The sequence below is a fragment of the Rhinolophus hipposideros genome (genome assembly GCF_964194185.1).
Source record: "Rhinolophus hipposideros genome assembly, chromosome: 8".
Taxonomy (NCBI): Eukaryota; Metazoa; Chordata; class Mammalia; order Chiroptera; family Rhinolophidae; genus Rhinolophus; species Rhinolophus hipposideros.
In genome coordinates, this window is record NC_138054.1 from 64575712 (window position 1) to 64597753 (window position 22042).

General features: G+C 52.8%; 1 protein-coding gene across 9 annotated transcripts in view; it reads left to right on the forward strand.

Moving 5' to 3' along the window:
- The window catches only part of ERI3 (ERI1 exoribonuclease family member 3), a 122764-nt gene that overhangs the window by 97318 nt on the left and 3404 nt on the right, over positions 1 to 22042 (forward strand). For all 9 annotated transcript variants that reach the window (XR_013993724.1, XM_081055238.1, XM_081055240.1 and 6 more), the window contains one exon: positions 556 to 655. Coding sequence is in view for 8 of the 9 variants with exons in the window: in XM_081055238.1 (XP_080911364.1) it covers positions 556 to 655 (100 nt within the window). In the remaining variant the exon portion in view is untranslated. The remainder of the gene's footprint in view (positions 1 to 555; positions 656 to 22042) is intronic.

The window sequence follows — 22042 nt, forward strand, 5'->3', positions numbered from 1 at the left end:
GCTTCCTTAGCACTCAGCCTTCTCTAGCCTCACCTATCTCTGCGTTAAAGGCAGTTTGACCCCCTGGCAGGTGGCTGGCCCCCTCTTGCTTCGGTTTTCCTATCTGTGGAATGAGGTTTGAATGTATTGGTCTCCAAGTCCTTCTCCTCACAACTCTGTAACCAGTAATACTGTGGGGAGGGGGACCCCGCAGAGTGCTAGGAACTCTGGAGAGGTGGGAATCGAAGGAGGGGTGCTTGGTGAAGGGGGTGCCCTAATGAGAGGAGAGGTCCTGACAAGGGGGATCTTAGTAAATGGGAGCTCTCCAGTGGAGCTGGGGAGGGGGCATCCAGTGAGGACTGGGGACCTTCGTTGGGGAGATGCCCAAGAGAAAGGGAGCTCTGGAGGAGGAAGGGGTTTTCTGGTGGAAAGAGGACCCAGGGAGGGCACCCTGAGGAAGTGGCACGATGATGAGACGAAACCCTCGGGGAGAAGATTTGGTGGGTGGAAGGTGAGTGATGGGGTTGGTTCAGGGGTCAGGACCTCTGGTAACCATTCTTGCCTCCTGTCTTCCAGGCTTACAGCTTCGCCATGGGCTGCTGGCCCAAGAATGGACTTCTAGACATGAACAAGGGCCTCAGCCTGCAGCACATAGGCCGGCCCCACAGCGGCATTGGTCAGTCCCTCCACTGTCCCCCTGGCAGCTCGGTCAGTCCCCTGCCCACATGCCCCAGTCCCCTGGCACACAGTTCAGTGCTCCTACAGGGTACTCTCCATGGCTGGGCGGAGCGGGAAAGGGGAGTGGAGTGAGGGGAGAGTGGAACCAGACCATTGCAAAGGGTCTTGCAAAACAATGTTTAGGGGCTGGGGTCTGAGCTTTGGGTGGGTCACAGGTGGCCTTGGAGTCAAACCAAGGTACCCCTGCCCCTGGCTGCATCTCTGGTGGGTGATGTCCTCAGAGGACTGGACACATGTCAGCTTACCACCCCCCGTGGAGCTGGAGGAGGCTGTTTAATATTGTTTCAAGTCTGTGGCCACTAAACTGGGCGATCAATGGGAGTTAAGGAGATGAATTATTTAAACCTCACCAGCTTTTAATTAGTCAGGGTCCTTCTGACCGATGGCTCCATCCACAGGGTATCGACTCCCCGCAGGAGCAGCAGCCTCCATTGAGCGGTGCCTGCGTTGGGAGGGGCCACTTGGGGTTCCAGGTGGGGGGACACCCTCGGGGATTCCTGCTTGGGAGGGGGCTGGAATGGTTTTGGTTGTAGGCCTTGGAGACTCTGCGAGCCTCTGATCCATCGGTATGGATACGTGTCTGTCTGTGTGTGTGTGTGTTTCTGACACCTTCAGCTGCGGGTCTCTGTGTGTCCATCTAAGAGTACATATGTGCCCAAGTATACGTATATCTGAGGGATGTGTGCGTGTAACAATATATCTGTGTATATTTTTCTGTGTACATGTGTCTGTATGGAAGCAACCATCAGCCCGTGTATGTATCCATCAGAAAGTATGTCTGTTCATTTCTGTGTATCTTATTGTGTGTGCTTGCTCACACATGTGCATGCAAATGCTTTCAAGCAGAGTACTTGACAGGCATAGGCTTTGTTCCTACTAGGGAGAAACGGTGGTATTCCTGGGTGGTACTACGACGTTATCGTACCCTGTGTACCTTTGCGGAGGTATTGGGTGTGGGGGGAAGGGACTGGCAAGATACGCCAAAAGGACCCAGTTGCCTGCTACAGACGAGCCCCTCCTCTCTTCCACAAACATCACTGGTGCCACGTGGATGCTAGGCATGCTGAGTGGAAGTTCCTGTCCTCAGGGAGCTCACATCCTGGGAGGAGACAGACTGACCTGGGCGGGCGCCACCCAGGACACTGAGGGCTATGATGGAAACACCTGGGCTGGGCTGGCCTAAGGGAGGTTTCCCCTGTCCTCAGTTGCCAAGGTGGCTTCTACTCCTTCGTTTACATCTCACTGACTTCTGGGATGCCCTTTATCATTCTTGTTGGCGGGAAAGAGGAAGCCGTCGCTGGACCTGGGGAATTGGGGGTCCCCCGTAGCAACTGCGGTTCCCTCCCATAGTAGCTATTCCGGACAATCAGGGACCACAAACCTAGCAAGGTGTGTGATAAGCCTGGGAGCTCAGCAGTAAGTCTTCTAGAGAAGAAGACACTTAAGTCAGGGAATCTTTGAAGGATGAGTAGGAGTTTGTTAAGCAGAAAAATGAGGGCAGGGCTTTCTACTTAGGGGGAAATGTGTGTTGCAAAGCCCGAGGCCATGAGGAATTGTGGCATACTGAGAGGACACGTTCAAACTTCTACAAGTATTTCCAGCGACTGGAGTGGAAACTACTTCCGGTTAGGGAATGGCTAGAAAAATCAATGGGGAGTAAGTGGGCCTTGAATGCCAGGTTAAAGGGGTTAGATATCTCTTGAGGTTTTGATGAGACAGAGGGAGTTCGTGAGCGAGAGAACGACACGAGCAGAGCTCTGATTCAGAATCACTGAGGCAGTTTGTGCTATACAAACTAGTAGTTCTTAGTTGGTGCTCTAAATGCTGTCGGATGGGTGGATGAATGAACGAGTGAATGAGTAGATGAATCAATGAAAGAGTGATGGGAAAGGGAGGGACCAGAGAATGAGGACCGTGAGAGGACTTGCACTGGCTCGGGAGGAGAACCGCCAGTAATGGAGTCTGGCCTGTGGAGGCGGGGTCAGTGGGACTGACTGGGTTAACCCTCCCTGCGTGGCCTTGAGCTGGGTTCTGTGCATCTGCCCAGGCTGTGTTTGTGTGGGGAAGGGCTTCCTTGTGCACACTCTTCACTGCCTCTTGGCACTCAGTGATGCCCTCTTGTCTGTCCACCCATGTTGATTCTAGGTTAGGAACCCTGAGGTGTTCCTTCCTGTCTGGGTGGGCTCCAGGGGACAACCCAAGGCTAGGAGTGACAACAGAGTGAGGGCTTTGGAGCCAGACGAAGCTCTAGCTCTACCACCCAGAGCCCTGAGACCTTAGACAAGGGACAGTGCTACTGCCACTCTTGGGAAGGTTCAGGAAAGTCAGCGGTGTGAAGGGCTGGTGCAGTGCTTGGCACACAGTGGGTGCTCAAGGAGCCCCCTTCCCTGTTGCCCTGCCAACACCAGGGCCTTCCAGGGCACTGGTGGTTCCTGGCACTTGGTCTTTGTATCTTTGAAGGGGGCTGCACTGCCAGCTCCTGGCTGGCTCTGAGGTGTGGGTGAGGGTGCTTGGAAGGGAGGGAGGATGCAGGGCATTAATTGGGCTGGGAGAGGCAGGGAGGGGAGGTGTGGGTTTTGAGCAGTGAGGTTAATGGCCCTCGCACCAAAGAGACAGCTTTAATGAGCTTCAGCTGGCGGTGCCCCGAGTTACTGTGCGTGCTAAAAGGGTCGCGCTGTAAGAGTTTGATGTGGACTATTTCCTAGCCCTGGGGTCATGGGTCAGCTCCTGTCACTGGCCACTCAGGCTGGTCCTCAGTGACATGGTGCTAATTAACTGTGTGAGGAGCTGCCAGCCTCAAGTGGGGAGTGGTATGTATATTGGTTGGGGGCGGGGGATGAGATGAGGCAGCATTGGTGATGCTGGGCAAGGGTTCTGCAGATCCCACAGCTTAGCCATCTCCAGGGCATGCTTGCTTCTCCCCAGTGCCATGCGGCTATGGCTCAGTATGCACAATCACCAATGACCCTAGGTCCTTGAGGGATCTCCGGCCTCTTTCTAAGGTACGTGTGGCAGGAGGAGGCTGTGGGGCCTCCTTGGCAGGGACTCCTGCTGAGCACGGGGTGGTGGAGGTGCTGAGAGAGCAAGGGAGCAGGCAGACTAGGGCATAGGCTGATGGGAGGGAAGGGAGAGCCAGCTGTAGAAGGGAAAGGGCCACTGGGATGCATGTGAGTAGCTGGGCTATTTGAGGGGCAGTGAGGGAATGTTCGGGCAGAAGAGTGACCTGGTCAGATTTGGGCTTCCGTCAGAGCAGCCTGAGAGTGTGTACAGGCGGACTAGTAAGGAGAAATCGCAGAAGGGAAGTTGCAGTAAGGTACATAGAGGTGATGGTTAATTCAGAGCCAGTAGTGGCTATGGGAATAGAGCGGGACCAGGTCAGTGAACATTTACCCTGCAACTGCTGTCTGTCAGGAACTGTGGTAGGTGCTAGAAAAGTATTGGTGAGATGACAGACACAATGGCTGCCCCCACAGAGCTTACAGTCTTCAGGATGGCGTGATGGCGTGGCCCTGGGGATGAAGGGAGAGAGAGGTGAGGCTCAAGGATGGAGGCAGTGAAGCTCTGGGAGGAAACGGTGTGCTTGTGGGGCTGTCAGCGTGGCCTCTCAGTCCAGGCAGGGCACCTCCTCCTGGGGGAGTGGATTGGGCCTTGTGCGCCTGGTGAATGGGGCGGGCTGTGGGTGAGGAAGGACTGCCTGTATGCAGACCTGCTGACGTCCGTGGCTGTCTGTTTTGTGGACTCTGTTAGCTTCCTTGGCTCGGGCCAAAGCCTCTAGGCGGGGCAGTCTCCACCAGGGACTGCTGAGTGCTGTGTAGCTGCGTGGTCCCTCCTTCATTTCAGCCAGGGGTGAGCAAGACACATTATTTGGGGGCACTTTATGTTGACTAATGTAGTTTTCACAGCAGTCTTAGGAAGGTAGGCCTCAGTGTTTCCATTTTATAGGTTAGGAAACCGAGGCTTACGTAATTACTAACTGACTTGCCTGAGGTCACACAGCCAATTGAATTGAGGAGTCTGGATTCAAACCCAGGTCCATCTGAATGCAAAGCCTGTGTTCTTACCTCTGTGCTGAACTGGAAGTACCTTTTTGATGTCAGGCTTTGTGCTACCAACCGAGATGATGAGGGCGAAAACAAGCTTACTTCCCTCATTTCCTTCAGTGGCATGTAAAACATACAGGCCAGGACAAAGCTTCAGTAGCAACAACTGAGGAAGAAAGGAAAGGAGGCATTGCTAGGCCTCCACTCCTGCTGTAGTTGTGCTCAGAGCCAGGGCCCTGCAACCACTGGCTTCTGACCGCCTCCTGACCCCACCAGGTGTTACTCTGTAAGGTGGGTTTACTCTGCACCTCTTGGCTGAGGAAAACGTGCTCATCTTCCCAGGGCCGCCTCCTCTGGGAATCTTGTCTGGCCTTCCCAGTTTGGGTGTACAGAACACACCCTTGGGCCCTGATTGTAATTTGGTAATGGTCAGGCCCCACATACTTGACCTCTCTAAGGACAAGACCCAGGCCTCCTTTGCTGCTGCTTTTTATGGAAATCTGCACAGAAATGTCAGTTAAAAGGGTTCTCACCTGTTGTTGGGACATGGAGGCCCCATCGGCCGTTGGTTTCAGCTGTCTGGGAGAATAACCCAGCTGGGTGGTCCCGCCCTGGTCGCTCATCCCCTCTGCTCAGGGGGGAAGGTCTCTCTGGGTCTCATGGAGAAGAGGGCCAGACACCAGGTGGAGTCTCAGAGCTTGTTGCCCAGCACAGTTTGGCAAGAGAGCCGGGCTAGCAGGTGGCAGGGTGGGGATCTGGCCCCAGGAGGGCAGTACTGGCCTGTGGTCTCCCCTGAAGGAATGGGGTGTCTATCAAGAGTCCAGTCAGAGCGCATTAGCTCTGTGACATGGATCTCATTAGCGCCCGTGAGAGGTGTCACTGCGGGAGAATCGTCAGCTCAGGGAGATGCTTGTACCAAAAGGAAGAAAGGACAGTGACAGCCTTTTCTCTGCTGCCTCTGCCGCCAGCTCCCCGGGCCGCCCGCCCTCCTCCTCCTCATGGGGGTGTGGGGGTGCTGGCTAATGAGCTCGTCTACAGTGCAGCTTTGCTTTCCCCTCCTTGAAGTTCCCCAGGTCCTTCTGAAGACCTCAGGCCCAGGATTAGCGCACACCAAACACCAGCCCCCCTCTTGCCCAGCAGGGAGTTCCTTCTGATCACCCTGCTTCTGCTACCACTGCAGCGAGGCAAGGGAAAGGAGGTGGGGCCAAGACAGCCACTGTGGTCAGGGGGAGGGGCCTTTCCACCTTGCAAGTCTCAAGCCCTCTGCCTCCCTTGACAGCATGACCGAGTCCACTTCTCTGCCTTGGGTTCTCACTTCCCAGAGTTTCCATCTTCTCTGCCCCTCCCCTTTCCCTGTGACATCTCCGATCCCAGCAGGGTCTGCATCCCTATGATGAACCCTCCTCCCAGGGCAGGGAAGAATGGGAGGACTCTGGCCCGGGTTCCCCCGCAGGGTGTGGCATTTAGATCCGATCTGATAGAGGACTTTCTGGCTCAGTTAGGACTTCAGAATTAGCCAGAGCCCAGTGTCGGCTTCAGATGAGCTGAAGGTGGTGAAGTATTGATGAGGCCCCTGCAGACCTGAGAGTCCTCTCCTTGGCTGTCCGAGAGGGGCAGAGAGGTGCCTCCCCACCTCCCCACTGCCTCAGCCATCTTCAGGGCTGAGAGGGGAGGAGTCAGCAAAGCTGCCTTGGGGGAGGGGACAGAGACAGCCCCAGTGCATGCTTCCCCAGCGCTGCCCTCACTCCTGTCCTTCTTAGTGGTGTAGCCCATACAAAGTGAAAAGGATGGATAACCATGAGAAGAGAGAACTCTCCAGGCATCCTGCTTGGAGAGTGCTCAGGCAGAGGGACGTGCACCTTCCTCCCTGAGCTGGCACCCTTAGAGGCCCCAGGGATATCTGTAGTAAACACAAATGGAAAATGGATAGACACACGGATGAGTGGACTGACGGACGGATGGAAGAAGGTTCTGGTGTATGCGTGTATGTGTTCTCTGTGTGTGATACACTGGGAAGTACAATCTTTGTTTCCCTACCTTCCTAGCCCTAAGCCCCAGCCCGGCCTCCCCTTGTCTCTCTCTGTATCTCCTGTCAAACCATCGCAGACGTAAATGACAAAGAAATCAGAAAGACAGATCAATGCCGGCCAAATTAGCACTTGCAGATAGACTGTGCGGGGATGTCAGCGCCCTGACCCCTGGTGATCTTGCAGCCTCCGCTGCTGATATTATGCAAATTGCATCCATCTGGCAGGACCTGCGTGCTTGCTGCTCCTACTCAGAGGAGTAATGGGCTGGGGGTGGGCGGGAGTGTTGGAGCAAGAGTCTGTGGAGTGAGTGTGTGCGTGTGTGTGCATGTGTGAGCATGTGCTTGAGTGTATGTGAGGGCGTGCGGTGTCCACCAAGCACTGGGCGGTGATGGAGTGATTGACAGGGCAGATAAGGGGCTGCATTGGATTCCTTTGGGCTGGGGGATTAGGAACAGCCACAGATGGGAGATAACCGGACTTCATTTCAGTTTATTTTCCTCCTTATCCCCTCTCCCCACCTTCACTCCCCGAAAAACACAATCTCTCTAGTTTGCGTTTTCATCAATATTTGCAAGTCATTACCACTGGTTTAAGGTGAGAGACAATGTCAGCTCCCAGACCAGGCCAGCCCTTCCCCCAATCCCTTACAGGCCTGGTACCCTGAGAATTAATTCCTAGCGCAACCCAGACAGCCTGCACTCCAGTGGTGTTCACAGCATCCCTCCCACCTTGCCCACAGTACTCACAGACAGTCCATACCTCATGGACCAACCCGACTGACCTACCTCGTCTAACCTAATGCCCCCTGGCAACCCTTAAGCTGGGCCCTGCCCCTCCCACCTGTCGCTGCTGGGTGCCATCTCTGCCTCCAAGTTGAGGCTCCAGCATCGGTGCTTCTGCCCCTAGTATTAGCTGTGCCCCTGGGAGCTGGCCTCCCTCTTCTACAAGACTCTAGACCCTTTCTCAACAGCTCTTCCCATCCTTGACACTATGGACCAGAGCCGACCCCCCCAGCTGGGCAACGTGGGGCCTGTGGCCTATGGAGGGGAGTTTGTTGGGTCTGGTCTGAATCCCCACCTACACCAGTATTGTTCCAGTATGTTTGCTGAGTGTCAGATACAGTTGTCTCCTTGAATTTCCAAATCCTCTGAGGTCGGGGCTGTCACCTCTAGTGTATGTGAGGACACTGAGGCTCAGGAAGGTTGTCATTAGTTCAAGGTTGCAAAGCAAGGAAGTGGGAGAGCCAGAATTAACACAACGTCTCTCTAGGGTCGGAGCTCGTAATCAGCAAGCTCTACCGCCTCACTGCCGTGCCGCCAGCCCCAGACACTCACACATCAGCACCGGGATCCATTTATAGGGACCATCCTTGTACAGTAGGCAGACAACTTCCTTCAGCTTGTAGTCTCTGAACACAAACCCTGAGCCAGGCCAGATCCCCCACCAGGCTCAACCAGACCAAAGGGGACAGGATTCAAACATATCCCGCCCTCAGGAGCTGTGTGTCTCAGACAATTGGGCTATAGCAAGAAGGACACACAGAGGACAGAATGCACCCAGCAGCTGAACCTGCCCAGGGCTATGTCACAGCACGTGGCATCCAGGGAGAGGGGCTAAGCAGCTCGGGCCAGCCAGCTGGGATGGCTGAGGGTACAGCTGTCCCAGGGGCTCCTCCAAAACTGGGTCCCAGCTGTACCCACCCACCAGGCAAGGTTGGGAGCTTGGAGTGTTGGGGACATGTCCGGGGACACGTGTGCAAGGGGAGCTGGTCCTAATGAGGAGAACATGGCTGCTAGTTAGGCGAGGGGCGGGCGGGGAGCCGCAGAGCTGATTGAAGGCAGGGGCAGGGGTCAGACAATTAGGCCCAGATCCGGCTGTTTGATGTGAGTTCTGAGGCCTCAAAGCCTCCCTTCAGCCCGCTCCCTCCACTCCCTCCTCTCCCTCCTCTTTCCTTTCTTCTTCTGCCCAAAGGCAGGAAGGATGGAAACGCTTACTCTCACTGTTACTATTATTAAACTGTGGCAGGCCAGCCAGACCCCAGGACTCCTGCCCACAGGAGGCACCCCAGGCCCCCCCACCAGGCTCCTTGGACCCAGGGAGACACCTGGCCAAAAGCCAAGGCCAGCCCTAGGGCAGGGACAGGCAGAGACCCAGGGCAGGTTAACCCTGCTGCCTCTCTTGCTTCTGAGGCAGGAGTGAATGGGGCTGCGGATTTGGGTGCAGGGCTGCCAGGGCCACATCCCAGGCCTGCTTTGACTAGCACTTCCTGCAGCCACCTAGTCCTTTTCCATTCTGTCCTGGGGGGTGGGAGTAGAGCATAGTTCATTCATGCTCATACCCCATCGGACACAGAGTTGTCTGTAGCAATCACACCAAAACTTCACCCCACAAGGTAGGTACATAAAACCCAGCAGTGCTGTCGTACTCACCAAAGCAGTGTCCCCCATCCCCACCCAGATGTCATAGCCCACCTACTGTCACAGGATCCTTCCTACTCTAGTCACACTCACACCGGCTAGTGCAAAAGCCCTGACTGTCCTTTAGGCAGTCTGTCCCCTGGGAACTAAGCCCCTCCCCTCCAGTAGCTGGAAACTGCAGTCAGATCTTGTGTCCACGGTGGGTGGGGACCTGGCCCTGCCAGTCCCCCATCCTAGGAAATAAGCCTAGCAAGCTGGTACTGACCAGAGAGTGGGAGGAAGCCAGACTGGGGGGGCAGTGGGAAGAGGGAGGGTGGGAGCAGAGATAAATGTTAGCTCATTTCTTCCGTAATTAGTTACTCCCTCATCCCCGCGTTGTAATTGTGAACAAGCTGTAATGTTTAATTAGTCTGTAAATGAAACCCCAATTTCATAATGGCCTGGCTGACAGGGCTAAGTGAGCAGGGGAGGAGGGGAGGGGAGGTAATAGGAAGGGCCTCCAGAGGGGGAGGGCAGGCTTGCAGGATCACCTCCTCTTCTCTTTAGCCCCAGCTTGGCCTCTGTAGGGGAGGCCGTGTGACTGGGTCCAGTACTTGCACTCAGCCTGTACGAGCCTCTCCACTGGCCCTTCCCAGAGAAAGGACAGGGAAGGGAAGGTTCCTGGCATCCTTATCTACCCTTAATTCTCTGGTTGGGAAACCACAATCACAGCCCAATTTAGATGCTTCTGGTTGGAGAAGCTGCCTCTGGGGGCCCAGGCCTGTGACCCCAGCAAGGAGGATGCTTCCTCCCCAGGTCCAGCCTTCCCGCTCCCCAAATCATCCTGCTAAGAGGACTTGCTTAGCACCTGGACCGCAGGATCTGGTCGTACACCTAAAGGGACCCGTGACTGGCACAGGATGGGCGCCCCTGCAGCCCCACTAGCAGACTCCAGCATCCGTGCCATGCTGGCACCCAGACCCGGCCTTGTCTCAGCAGGTGTCACAGCAGGCTGTGAGGAACGGGAGCTGCCGCAGGGGGGAGCCCCTGGCACCGCCGCTGCCTCATCGGTCTCCCTGTCTCCCCTACAGCATCCTCACGGCCTGCACACACCCCGACCCGCCTGCCGCAGCCATAAATCTCAATTTACGAGGGTGGCTCTGGTGGGGGAGGGTGCAGCGCCACTAATGACGGCTCCTCAGCCGGATTTTTCATGTTGCACAGTCATAAATTTTTAAGAACAGCATGGGCAGCACGTTAGCGAGTTATCGAGGCTGCCTCCGTGCTGGCTGCCTAGCTCCAAGAGAGCAGAGGCCCGGTGGGGCAGGGGAGGCGTTTGGGGCAGGGCTGGGGCCTCGCAGCTCCACCAGTGTGGAGGCAGGGGTAAGGCTGGGCGAGTGGGCGGCCCCCGGGAGCCTTCGTGCAGGCTGGGGAGTGCCGTGCGAGAGCTGGGAGCCAAGGAAGGCGTGTGGCTGGGATCAGGCATGTGGGCACACAGACCATGGGGCTGGGGCTGCTGATGGATGCCTCTGCTCCAGGACTTGACACCATGATGGACGGGGAGCCTGCAGACATATGGATTTTCAAAGTGGCCGCTTTGAATAGAATTACAAACCCTGACCATGTGCACAGTGAGGCTCTGCCCTGGCAGAGCTGCACTGGGTTCGTAAGCCAGGTGCTTTTTAGACAATTCTTGGGAGCTGAGGTCCCTGGAGTCACCGAGGGAGATCCCTGGGGAAAGCCCCAGAGGGGTCGGATCTGTGAATATGCTGGATATGCAGGGGCCCGGGGTGGGCTGACCTCATCCTGGTAAAGGCTCGTCACTTCCAAGTGGAGCCCTGGGTACATCACACCACGCTGGGCCTCTGGTTCTTCCCTTTTGAAGTAAGGCTGATGAGCGCTCCAACCTCTCCAGGCTTGCTCTGAGGATTTGGAAGTGCTATAATACCCCGAGTATGAGTTCGCTTGGTTGTCTACTTAAATCTCTGAGAGTTTTGAGGGGAGTGTCTGGAAAAAGACTCTCCTGGGGCTTTCGCTCTTGTGCAGTCATTCATTCAGAAGATGCATGTTTGCCAAGGTCTTCTGGGTGCCCAGTCCAGTACTGGGTTTTCAGAGATGAGGGAAGTCCCTTCCTGGGAGGGTGTGAGCACCTGTGGCTGAAGCAGGTCAGTGTTCCCAGCCCGGGCCTGGTCTCCCCGTGGGGTCATTGGGCCAGATTCTGCACTGGCCTGCAGTGGGCACAGCTGAGCCTCGGTGCTGAGAGGCCCACACAGGCCCCTCACAAGCCCCCAGGCCAAATGCTCCTGAGTTTCCTGTCTGTGCAGTTGAGGGTTAATGCTCTTGACCGTCTCTCAGGAGCCACAAGGTCAAGAAATCGGATGTTGCTCAAGTCATCAGGGGTGGCATGAGTGTGTGTGTATTGAGGTGTTCAGGATGATTCCGTGGTAATCCACTGGGACAGATGCTGGTTCCTTAGGGAGAAGAGTGGCCCCAGCGAGGCCTTGTTGGCAGAGGGGCAGTCCCCTGCCCCTTCTCAAGCCACTCTCCTCATGCTCCCTGCACTGCAACACAATGCCCGCCGGAACCTGCCATGCCTTCTCTCACCTTAGGGCCTTCCCATGTGGCTTTTTTCCTTTGGGAGCCCCCATCCCACCCCTCGGCCTAATTAATACCCACTCATCCTTCAGAGTGCAGCTCAGATTTTGCTTCCCCAGGGGCGCCTCCCCTGACTCCTGTGCACGCCTCCATAGCACTCTGCACGCCCTTTGTACACTGTCACAGTCGTAATTAGGAAATGAGGTGTTTAATGCCTCTCTCCCCCAATAGATTGTAAGTTCCCTGAGGGCAGGAACTTGTATCTGTTTTGTTCAGCTTGTATCTCCAAAGCATAACATAGCATCTGACTCATGTAGGCAGATAGTAAATGAAACGTATTGTTTTGAATTGAGTTAAATTGAGTTGAGATGGCCCTGGCCACCCCTGGGTGCCAGGGCGGGGGGAGGTGGAGAGGGAAGTGCCTGGAGCTGCGGTGGTTCCCACTAGTCCTCATGATGAATTCACAGCCACACTGTGATGGAGTGGGCTTGTCCCCGGTCGGCGCCTCCGCTGGGGCCCACCTGTTAGCGACAAACAAACAAAGGGGATAAATAATGCATTGGGAGCTGAGCCAGGCGAGGCGGCGGTATTGAAATTAATAGGGATTAGCTGAGCAGCTTGAGGATGAAATATTTACCAGGTAGGGCTGGGCTTAGGGAGGGCAGCCTCCCTCTGCGTCCCCAGGCGGAGCCAGGGCCTTCACCACGGCATCACTGGCCGGACTGAGGAGCCCAGCACCATTGCTGCCACCCTCAGCGGCCTGGGCTTGCAGGACAGGCTGCTCAGACTGCTGAAAGCTCAGGTAACTGCCAGCTTCCTGGCACGGCAGGTTTTAGGGAAACCAAGGTACTAAGGAAGAGTGAGTGGTGGTGGGGAAGGGCCTGGAGCTGCCAGCACTTTGGAAGGCGGGGATTAGGACCATGACTGATTTTTCAGGGTCTGGACATGTCTAGGCTTTGCGTAGCAAATGTCAGGGCTGGAGTAGGTTCACCTGTGAGTATGTGCCTCCACCCTTCCCTCCGTCTTCCTCCGTCTTCCTTTCTTCCACTTAATACATATTGACTGAGGGCCTCTAACACTAGTGTCCTCAAGGGATTTGTGGTCTAGCAAGGTGACAGAGACAATCACAGTGGGGTACACATAGGGGTTCCTAACACAAACGTGGGGGCCTACATAAGGTACTCCAGGAAACGATGGCAAGCCCAGGTCCTAAGGGATGAAGGGGCGTGCCAGCTGAGAAGTAGGGGAGAATTTCCAGGCAGAAGGAGGAGCACGTGAAAAAGCTTAGAGGCTAGACAACCAGAACCAACCCCATCCAACAGGAGAATGGGGCAGATGGGGCCCCAGAGGGGAACCTGGACAGATCCCCGGGACTTCTGAAAGGCAGCTGGACACTGTCTTGAGAGCAGTGAAGCACTGTTAGAGGTAGTGGTTGTTGTGTGTTGTTTGAATTATTAACTCTTTTTACTTGGAACTAATTTTACACTTGCAGCAAAGATTCTATATCTGTTACCCAGCTTTCCTTAGTGTTAACATCTTACATATGACAGTGCAATTATCAGCACCAGGAAATGAACATGGATGCTGTACTAGTAACTAAACTAAAGGCCTTACTGAATTTCACCAGTGCTTCTACTGATGTCCTTCCAGGGTCACTGAAGGGTTTTAAGCCAGGAAATAAAATGACCAGATGTGCGGATTAGACAGATACCATGGAGGAGATTGTGGGCGCACTGCTGTCAACTACATGAAAGAGGATGGCTCCCTGGACTGGGAGGGTAATAGTGGGAATACAGGTTTCGAAATGATTGGGAAATATATAGTAGTTAAAACTTCAGGGGTGGATAAGGTTGTCCATGGAAAGAGTAGGAAGTGAGAAGGGAAGAGGGCCAATGACAGCTGTGAGCAACACCCACATCTTAGGGGTGGTCAGAAGCAAAGGCACATGCAGAGGAGCTGGAGGAGGATTGGAGGGACAGAGAACGTGGTGTCCCTGAGGCCAATGGAAGAATGTTTCAAGGTGTAAGTCCCCTGGGTCCATCTAAACCTGAGAAGCTTCCACTGGACTTCACCCCTGTGAGGTCATAAGGATCATTAGATAAAGCAGTTTGGTAAAGCAATAGCGAGGGAATTCAGACTGCAGGGTGGGTGATGAAGAAATGAGACCATGAGTGTTAACAGCTCTGAAATTTGGCTGTGAAAGGGAGGAGAGATTGGGTACCAGCCACATGGAAAGGGGAGGTAAAGGGAAGTTGTTTTTCCAGATGGGAGAGATTTAATATGTTTACATGCTAATGTGAAGGAACCAATGCAGAAGGAACAATTGAAGCTGCATCAGAGTGAAAGGGGTTACTCACAATGTAAGGACCCCCGAAAAGGCAGTAGGGTTGGACTCCAGAACCCAGAGGGAGTAGAGGAATGAGTCTTAGAAGGGACACCAAGATGGGTCCTCTCTTGTAACAGGCTAAGAAGAGAGAGCTAGAGCAGATGCAGGAGGGTGGCTTCCATATTTCCTATGAAGTAGGAGACGAGTGTGTGGGTGACGAGGTCAGGGTGACGTTCAGGGCCGGGGATCTGAGATCGTGGGAGATGAAGAAAATCGTGGGAGATGGAAAAAATTGTGACAATTGAGATTGTCACTGGGGGGAGGGAGAGCGTGCGTACTGACCGAGTGGCTGGGTAGTTGTACACCCCCAGTTGAGGTTGATGACTATGGTTTTATGAATGGCATGAATCTGTATGGTTGTGATTTTTCTCTAATCACACTCAACCCAGATGCAGGCATAGAGAAGGCAAAGTTTGGGCTTTTCTAGGCAAGGGTGGTAGAAGGAAACGGGAGCAAGAGAGTTGAGAATATTGGCAAGAAAGGGTTGAAACGATGGACCATGGAATCCAAGCTTCGAAGTAAGGTGGATCAGTTACGTTGCTAGGACAGAAACTGTGTGGTCCACACCCAATGTCCATTGTCCTTCTCCCTCACTAAATGGAGCCCCTGTGTAATCAGGGACAACAGCATGTACCCAGTTCAAAGACTGGTTTTTTGTACTTTCTCATCTAGTTAGATATGGTTATGTTTCTGAGTTCTGTCTAGTGAGATGACAGGAAGTGTCGTGTGGGACGTCCAGGAACAATACTTGAAGTGACTCAGCCGGACAGTACATTATTCTTGCTTTTTCCATTTTCCTCTTGTAAAATGTGGATGTGATGGTTGGAGTTCCAGCAGCCACTTTAGACCATGAGATAACTTGCAAATTAGAAACAACATGCTGAGAAGGGCAGGGCAGAAAGAAGAAGCCCACGTCTCTCATGACGTTGTGGAGCTGTGGGGCTTGGATTGCAAGCCACGGACATAGAAAGCCTTTCTTAGTGAAGTTGTATTTTCTCCCCTCTCTGCTTTCACAAGGGTTCCCAGCTAAACTCCATTCTTTTAGAGTTTAGCCTTTTTAGTGACATGGCATGTATCCTGAGATAGCAGGAAACAATTTGGTCAAGTGTACAGAGAACATAACAAGGATTACCATCTTCCCAGCCAGAAATAGCAGTGGTCTCGTTGGCCTTTGCCCTACCTCCTCCATTCAGCCAGGTTTACGTATAGGGCCCCTTTGTTATGTCCTCCTCTTTTCTGCCTCTACATTCAATATCAATTAGTGTGCTTTTGGCTACCAGAAAAAGAACACCCAATTTAAAATACCTTAAATAGTGAGAGGATTTATTACCTCACCAAAGTTGGGAGGTGAGTTCATCCTACAGTTGATTCAGCATCTCTGCACTGTCATCAAGGACCCAGATGTTTTTCCTTCTGTTGTTGTTCTTTTATGTGCAGATGTGAAAGTATCTAGCAGAATATAAAGGGCTGTTTTCCCCTCGTGCTTCTCTTCTTAAGGGTGAAGAAATTTTCCCTAAAGGTCTTTTAGCCAACTTACCCTCCTATCGCAGTAACTAGAGCACGTGCCTACCCCTAACTCAATGACTCGTAAGAGGATAGGGTCACCAGGAATGGCTCAGACCACGGGGCATTCACCCTGGTCAATGAGCTTGGCAGCAGGGGAAGGGCTGCTGGGTAAGCAGTCCAAAGGGGACAGGGAAAAAGGGGAAGTGAGATGAAAGTATATTATCGTCAGAAACTAGGAATACTTGAATTGAACATTTCAAAGGAAGAGAAGTGGAGGGTATTAAAAAGGTTGAGGGTATGACTGTAGAAATGGTGGAAAAAAGGAACAACAAGCAAGGTCATTAGTGCCGAGGTCAAAGACCCAAGGGACTGGCAACAAGGTTCTCAAAGGACGGGATGCAGAGGCCGTGACAGGCAGGTCTCCCGGGAAGGAAAGGCCCATGGTCTGGACTGATAGCACATGCTCACAAGAAAGGCTCCAGCTAGGCTGCTGGCACGTGGGTCTGGAGCCAGGTCACAGGTGCCTGGGGCAGCACAGGCAAGGAGCCTAAGCTCTGTACCCCAGTGTCCCCGTTTCGGAAAGAATATGCTCTGGTTGGTCAGGCCACTCAGGAGCAGGTAAGGCCCTGTCACCTTCCTGTTGGAGCCACTCCAGGACCTCCAGAAGACAGTCCCTCAAGAGACTCCTTAGGGACAGGTTAAGGTAGAAGCTTGGTTGGGGCAAAGGTGGCTGCCAGGTATGGCAGATGAGGAAATGAGAGCAGCTGGTCTCAGCAACCACCTTCCCCGCCACACCCCTCCCCCTCTGGTGGCCTCACGTTTTCTGGCTGCCCTCTGGCACTTCCAGCTGTGGTATCCCAGAGCCAGGAGGAGGAGGAGGCTTCTTGGCCCCTCTACCTGGATAGGGCTTTGGCTAGGAACGAGTAGGAGAGATGGCACCCGTTGTAATAGCCAGAGCAGCCGCCCTGTTACTACGGCGTATTTCACTTTTAATTCTGACATATAATGTAATGATCTTTTTTAAGGCCCGATGATATTATCTGCCTGACTAGATTATTGAGTCTTCATCATCTCCAGATAAATTTATGGCCAGGACGAGGCTCAGGATTTATCATCAGTCAATAGAGCTCGATACTCTAACAAGGCGTGTAATAAGATATACATATTTAATGATCCAAGGGGAGGAGCGCTAATGGGAGCCCAGAGTGAGTGGTCCACGGGGCTGGGGCTCTGCCCGAGGGCTGCCATAGCCGGAGGGGCGGGGATGTGATCTTGGCCCTGTGGTCCCCAACTCTGGCCTTTCTCAGGACGGCCTCCTTCTCTTCCTTGTCAAGACCCTGAGGGAGAGGCAGGCAGGACAAGGAGAGACAGCACTCAGGAGAGTGCCAAGCGGGGGCCTAGCCTCTTCGGCCCAAAGGGTACATGCCCCCCACCAGGGAACTCTTCTCCCGCTTCTGGGCCTTGGTGAGCTTGAGGGTATCCTCAGACCTGCCCGCCCAGGCCCCTGAGCATTAGGGCGGGCCCACAAGGGGAGGGAGCACCGGGGCTTCGTGCCCAGGCCGCTGATGGTGACGGATGGTTTTTCATTACAGCCTCTCAGGTCCTGCCCGCGCCCTGTGTGGAAATTCTATTTATTCCCTAATTTGTAAAAATTCCCTCTTTATCTGATCCCAATCAGGGCGGGGTAATTGGCTCTCTGGGGCAGCGGCTGGGGTCCTTGATGAAGAGCTATGTGGATGTACCCAGCCTGGCCCCCGCCCGGGCCGCCACCAGGGCCCACAATTAATAATGATTTGCAAATGGCAGACAAGCAATAACACAGAAAGATGTGGCGTCCGCGCTGCCTCTTCATTTCCTCCCCTTGCAGATATAAATGGCCACAGAACAAAAACCCGGCACTATAAATTCTGGAATTAGTTATTCACTGGGATAAATGGGGCCTGGAGCCACCAGCCCCTCTCCTGCCACCCTCTTGCCTACTTTCCCCATCCACGTCTGTCCCCAGGTGTGTTCTTAGCTTGGCCGCTATCTCCTTGGCATCTTTGGCCCCGGGCTCAGTTCCCCAGCTTCCTCCTGGCCCCTTCCCTGCCACTTCAGCCACCCTTGCTGTATGGCCCAGAGTGGGGAGTGGTCACCTGCTCTGAGTCTACAGCTTGCTCAGCCTCCACCTCTTCTCACTGACGTCTGGCTGCCCAACGTAGCGTCTGTCCCACTCTGCACTGGGGTTTGAATGGAGTTGGCATATCCTGCCAGGCCTGGGAGTCTGGATGGGCCTTGATCTTGGGTGTCTTCTTTGGCATTTGGGACCAGTCTAGTCATTTGTCTGGCCAAGTCTGAGTTGGGCTCCTGGCGGCCAGATGTGATGTAAGTGACCTGAGGGCTTTGGTGCTGCACTGACTGGTTAGGCTGTTGTGGGGTGTTGGCACAGGCGGTTCCGGGCACCCTGCCCTCTCGGCCAGGAGCATCCTTTCCCCGCCCCCCAAGTGGCTGTGAGCTGGCGGGTAATGGGCGTGTAATGGCCTCATTTCCATGCCCGGCCTCCAGGAGCAGCGGTAAGTGTTTGATTGCCTTAATTTCCAAACACATCATTATCCCAGCTTTACCAGCGCTTAATAAACACTTTATGAGGATTTTTTTAAAAACATCTTCGGTCCGCATACTTCTCTGAAGTGATAAACTCTAATTAAGTCTAATATTTAAAAATATGGTAATGGTGAGTTGTTTGAATAAGTGGACTGCATTTCTGTAATTTCATTATTACGTAAAACACGCTAATTATTTGGAGCGCGCTTATTATGGAGAGAGAAATCGCCTGCTAATCAAGATGAAATTGCCTTTTCCCCTTATTGTAGAACCACCGTCATCCTTCACCATCAGCCCTGTGGCACCTCCAGGCACCTCGGTGGGATGGAGGGGGATGAGGGGGGGCTCTGAAGAAGGGGTCACTTTGGAGTTGAGGCTATAAGGGCCCTGTCTTGGGGGAGGGGAAGAGAGCTGTGAGAGTGGTGTCTGTGGAGAGATGTGGTCTATGTCTGAGGGGGTTGTGTTGGGGGGACCAAGATGGCGCTGTCCGGCGGCCCAGGGGACTGTGGGCCAGGTCTGGGACAAGAAACAAGGGGTTGGGGAATATCAGGGTGTTACTATTGGAATAACTAGTATTATTGGGTATTATTGGGATAACAGTAATAGTAATAATTAACCCAGCCACTGTTTTAAGCACTTTACAAATGAAAACTCACTTCATCTTTTTAACAACCTTTTGAGGGAAGTAATTGCTGATTATCATTTTTATTCCCATTTTAGAGAAGAAGAAATCGAAACACAGAAAGGTTAAGGTTTAAAGTACAGTAACTTGCTCAAGTTCAGTTATTAAGTGGTAGAGTTTGGATTCGAACCCAGAATGTAAGGATATACGGGGGCCCTCTGCTGGTTCAGTCCTAAATTCACTGCCTTGACCCCATCCCTGTTTTCCCTCTGGGCTACCATGTGCTATTATATCCTGAACTGCACCCCGCTGTAGCTTGAGATGCTGGCTCCCAGCACAGAGTTGCTGATTTAGCAAATAAAAATATAAGACACCAGTTAAATTCAAATTTGAGATAAACAACAAATAATTTTTTTAGTATAAGTGTGTCCCATGTGGAGCTGGGGACATTTAATCTGGGAATCCTTTGTCAAGCAGACTAGGATTGATTTACTGGCACTTTACTCAGAGGCATGCTGCTGCCAAGATGTCCAAAAGGCAAACAGAAAAATGTGGTGACAAAACAAGCTTCTAGAGTGTCGACAAACCCAGGCTTCTTGCTCTCTCATCCTTCCCATGGTTCCCGCTCCTTGCGCTGTTCTTTCCAACCCATCTTTGCTGGTCCCTGCTCCATGGGTTCTGGCCGCATTCCTTCCCAGCTCCTGGAGATCACTAAGAAGGTGTGTTACCAAGCTGAGCTTCTTAGGCAGGAGGCCTCAGGTTGTGTCTGAATCTTTCTTTAGGCCACACTGCCTCATAGCCTCATAAGGTCAGGAGCTTGTCACCCTACTGCCCCTGATGACCCCCCCCCAATCCAGTTTGCTTCTTTGATCATTTCACATTCATTCTCTTTCCTGGCTCCAACAGACCCGTGTGTGGTAAGTACAAATATGATAGAGGCGCCATTTCAAAAAGGTGGGGAAAGTATGGACAGTTCAATCAGTGGTGATAGGGCAACTGGTTATCCACTAGGGAAAAAATAGATCTTCTATTTCTCGCCATATACAAAAATAAATTCCAAATAGTTTAAAAAGTTAAATATAAAAACTGAAAGTACTAGAATAATATATGATAGTTTTCTAGTAACACTGAGATAGGGAAGGCCTTTTTCAGCAAGATATGATACCATAAAGGAAATGCCTGATACATTTAGATGTCCCGTAGGAACCTCATACTTAACCCATGCGGAGCTAAGCTCATCACATCCCGAAACCTGCACCTCCTCTTGGTTTGCCTTATATCAGTGAGGGGCACTAAGCTCCTAGACTCCTCCCTCTTCTCGTCCTCCCGATCTCCTGGGAAGGCTTGCTCATTCTCTTTCCTAAAAACTCTCTTACCTCCATCCACTCTGCACACCACCAGTGTCTCCCCCTCCACTACCACTGGCCTCTTTTTGGGCCACCATTTCTGGCCTGGACAATAGTACCCTCTGCTAATTGGTGTCTCTGCCTTAGGGTTCACCCCTCTGATGCTCAAAATGATAATTTTGAAACACAGATTTGGTCCTGACATGCCCCTCCTTAAACATGTTATTGTCTCCCCATCATTCCCAGAATAATAAAATCTTCGTCTCCTTACCGTGGTATTCAGGGCTTTTCAGGGTTTCCTTACCAGCTTCATCTCTTGCCATTCCCCTGCACCTTAGGCTTCAGCACCACCACCCCCGCCACCACCATCTGGTGAACTTCATTATTTTTGGACACTCCACATTTCCCATCCAAAATGTGTCTGTGCTGTTCACTGTGCTAAGGGTATCTCCCCCACTCCAACCCCAACTCGCTGGCTAGCCCCCTCCCACATGCCCCTCTGACCCTGCTTAACTTCGTCCTCCCAGGGACTGTTTCCTGATCCTCGGACTGAGGTGCCGGCAGAGAGAAGGGGTCAGTGTGTGTTTGCTGAATGAATGAGCGCATGAATGAATGGCCCTCCACGTTTCCTTGGGCTCCTTCCCTCCTGAGGGTGGCCCCAGCTCAAGCTCTGCTTCTGTCCTCTACCATTCAATTTCCAAACAAGTGCAGCTAACTGGACGTGTCAGCCTCAGGTGGTTGCACTCTTCGAAGCCTCCAATGTGACCATAAGGCTGTGGCCCACCCCCTCCCATCCCACACCCCGTAACGGCTTCAGGCTCACCTCATTAGCTCAGTGAGAGGTGCTAGAAGTTAGGGCTGCTGACTCAGGTGGCCCCAGGGCTTCAAGCAGAGGACTCTGAGAGGCCATGTCACCATGCTCACCCTACTGCTGTCTCTTTCTGAACTTATGGCCTATTGAAAGACCCAGCTCAACAGACAATGTGAGATATAGATAATGTATTACAGAATTGTATACCTGAAATCTATGTAACTTTACTAACAGTTGTCACCCAATAAATGTTACTTTTTTTTAAAAAGGAAGTAATATAGAGAACTTTTAAATGGTTCCATCATAACCCATCATAGGACCCTTGAGAAAGGAGTTTATAGATCTGGGAAAACAACTAATAAAGATTAGGAATATACTTAGGAGAGAAAAGAAAAGACCCCGGTCTGTCTCTGTGCCTCTGCCCAGTTTTCTCCTTTTCTAACTGCTGTTGACTGTTGAAACTGATCAGCAGGTTGCACTGACTATTGTGAAGACTTTAAGAGCTGGAAAAAGAGCCTGTGCTGAAAGCCCATAGCTGCTATCCCACTGACTTGCTGGCTGGACTAGAGCACATGTCTCCCCCAATCTGGGTCTCTCTTTCTTCATTGCAGTGGACCAGCTGCAACAAGTCAGAGTCCATGAGCCCCAGTAAACAGGCCCAGTAGTCAGTCAGAATTGGTGGAGTGAATGACAATTGGTTCGTCTTTGCCGTAGATTATACAGTATACACTTTCTCATCACTGCTCATCCAGGAAACTAGCACCCTTGCTTTCCCTTCAAGAAGAGAGGAGGCATTCCAAACAGAAAGCATGTTCCCAGCGGTGTGGGTGCATGACCTGTTCGGCCCTCACAGTAACACTGAGGCAGCATCTAGTAGCACCACGAGTGAGGCCCCTGCAGTTCTGACAAACTAAGCACTTGCTACAGGGCACACAACCCGGGGGCGAAGTTCAGACTAGAAACCGGCCTGACTCCAAAACCCACTTTGTCATTTTTGGAAAACAGTAAGT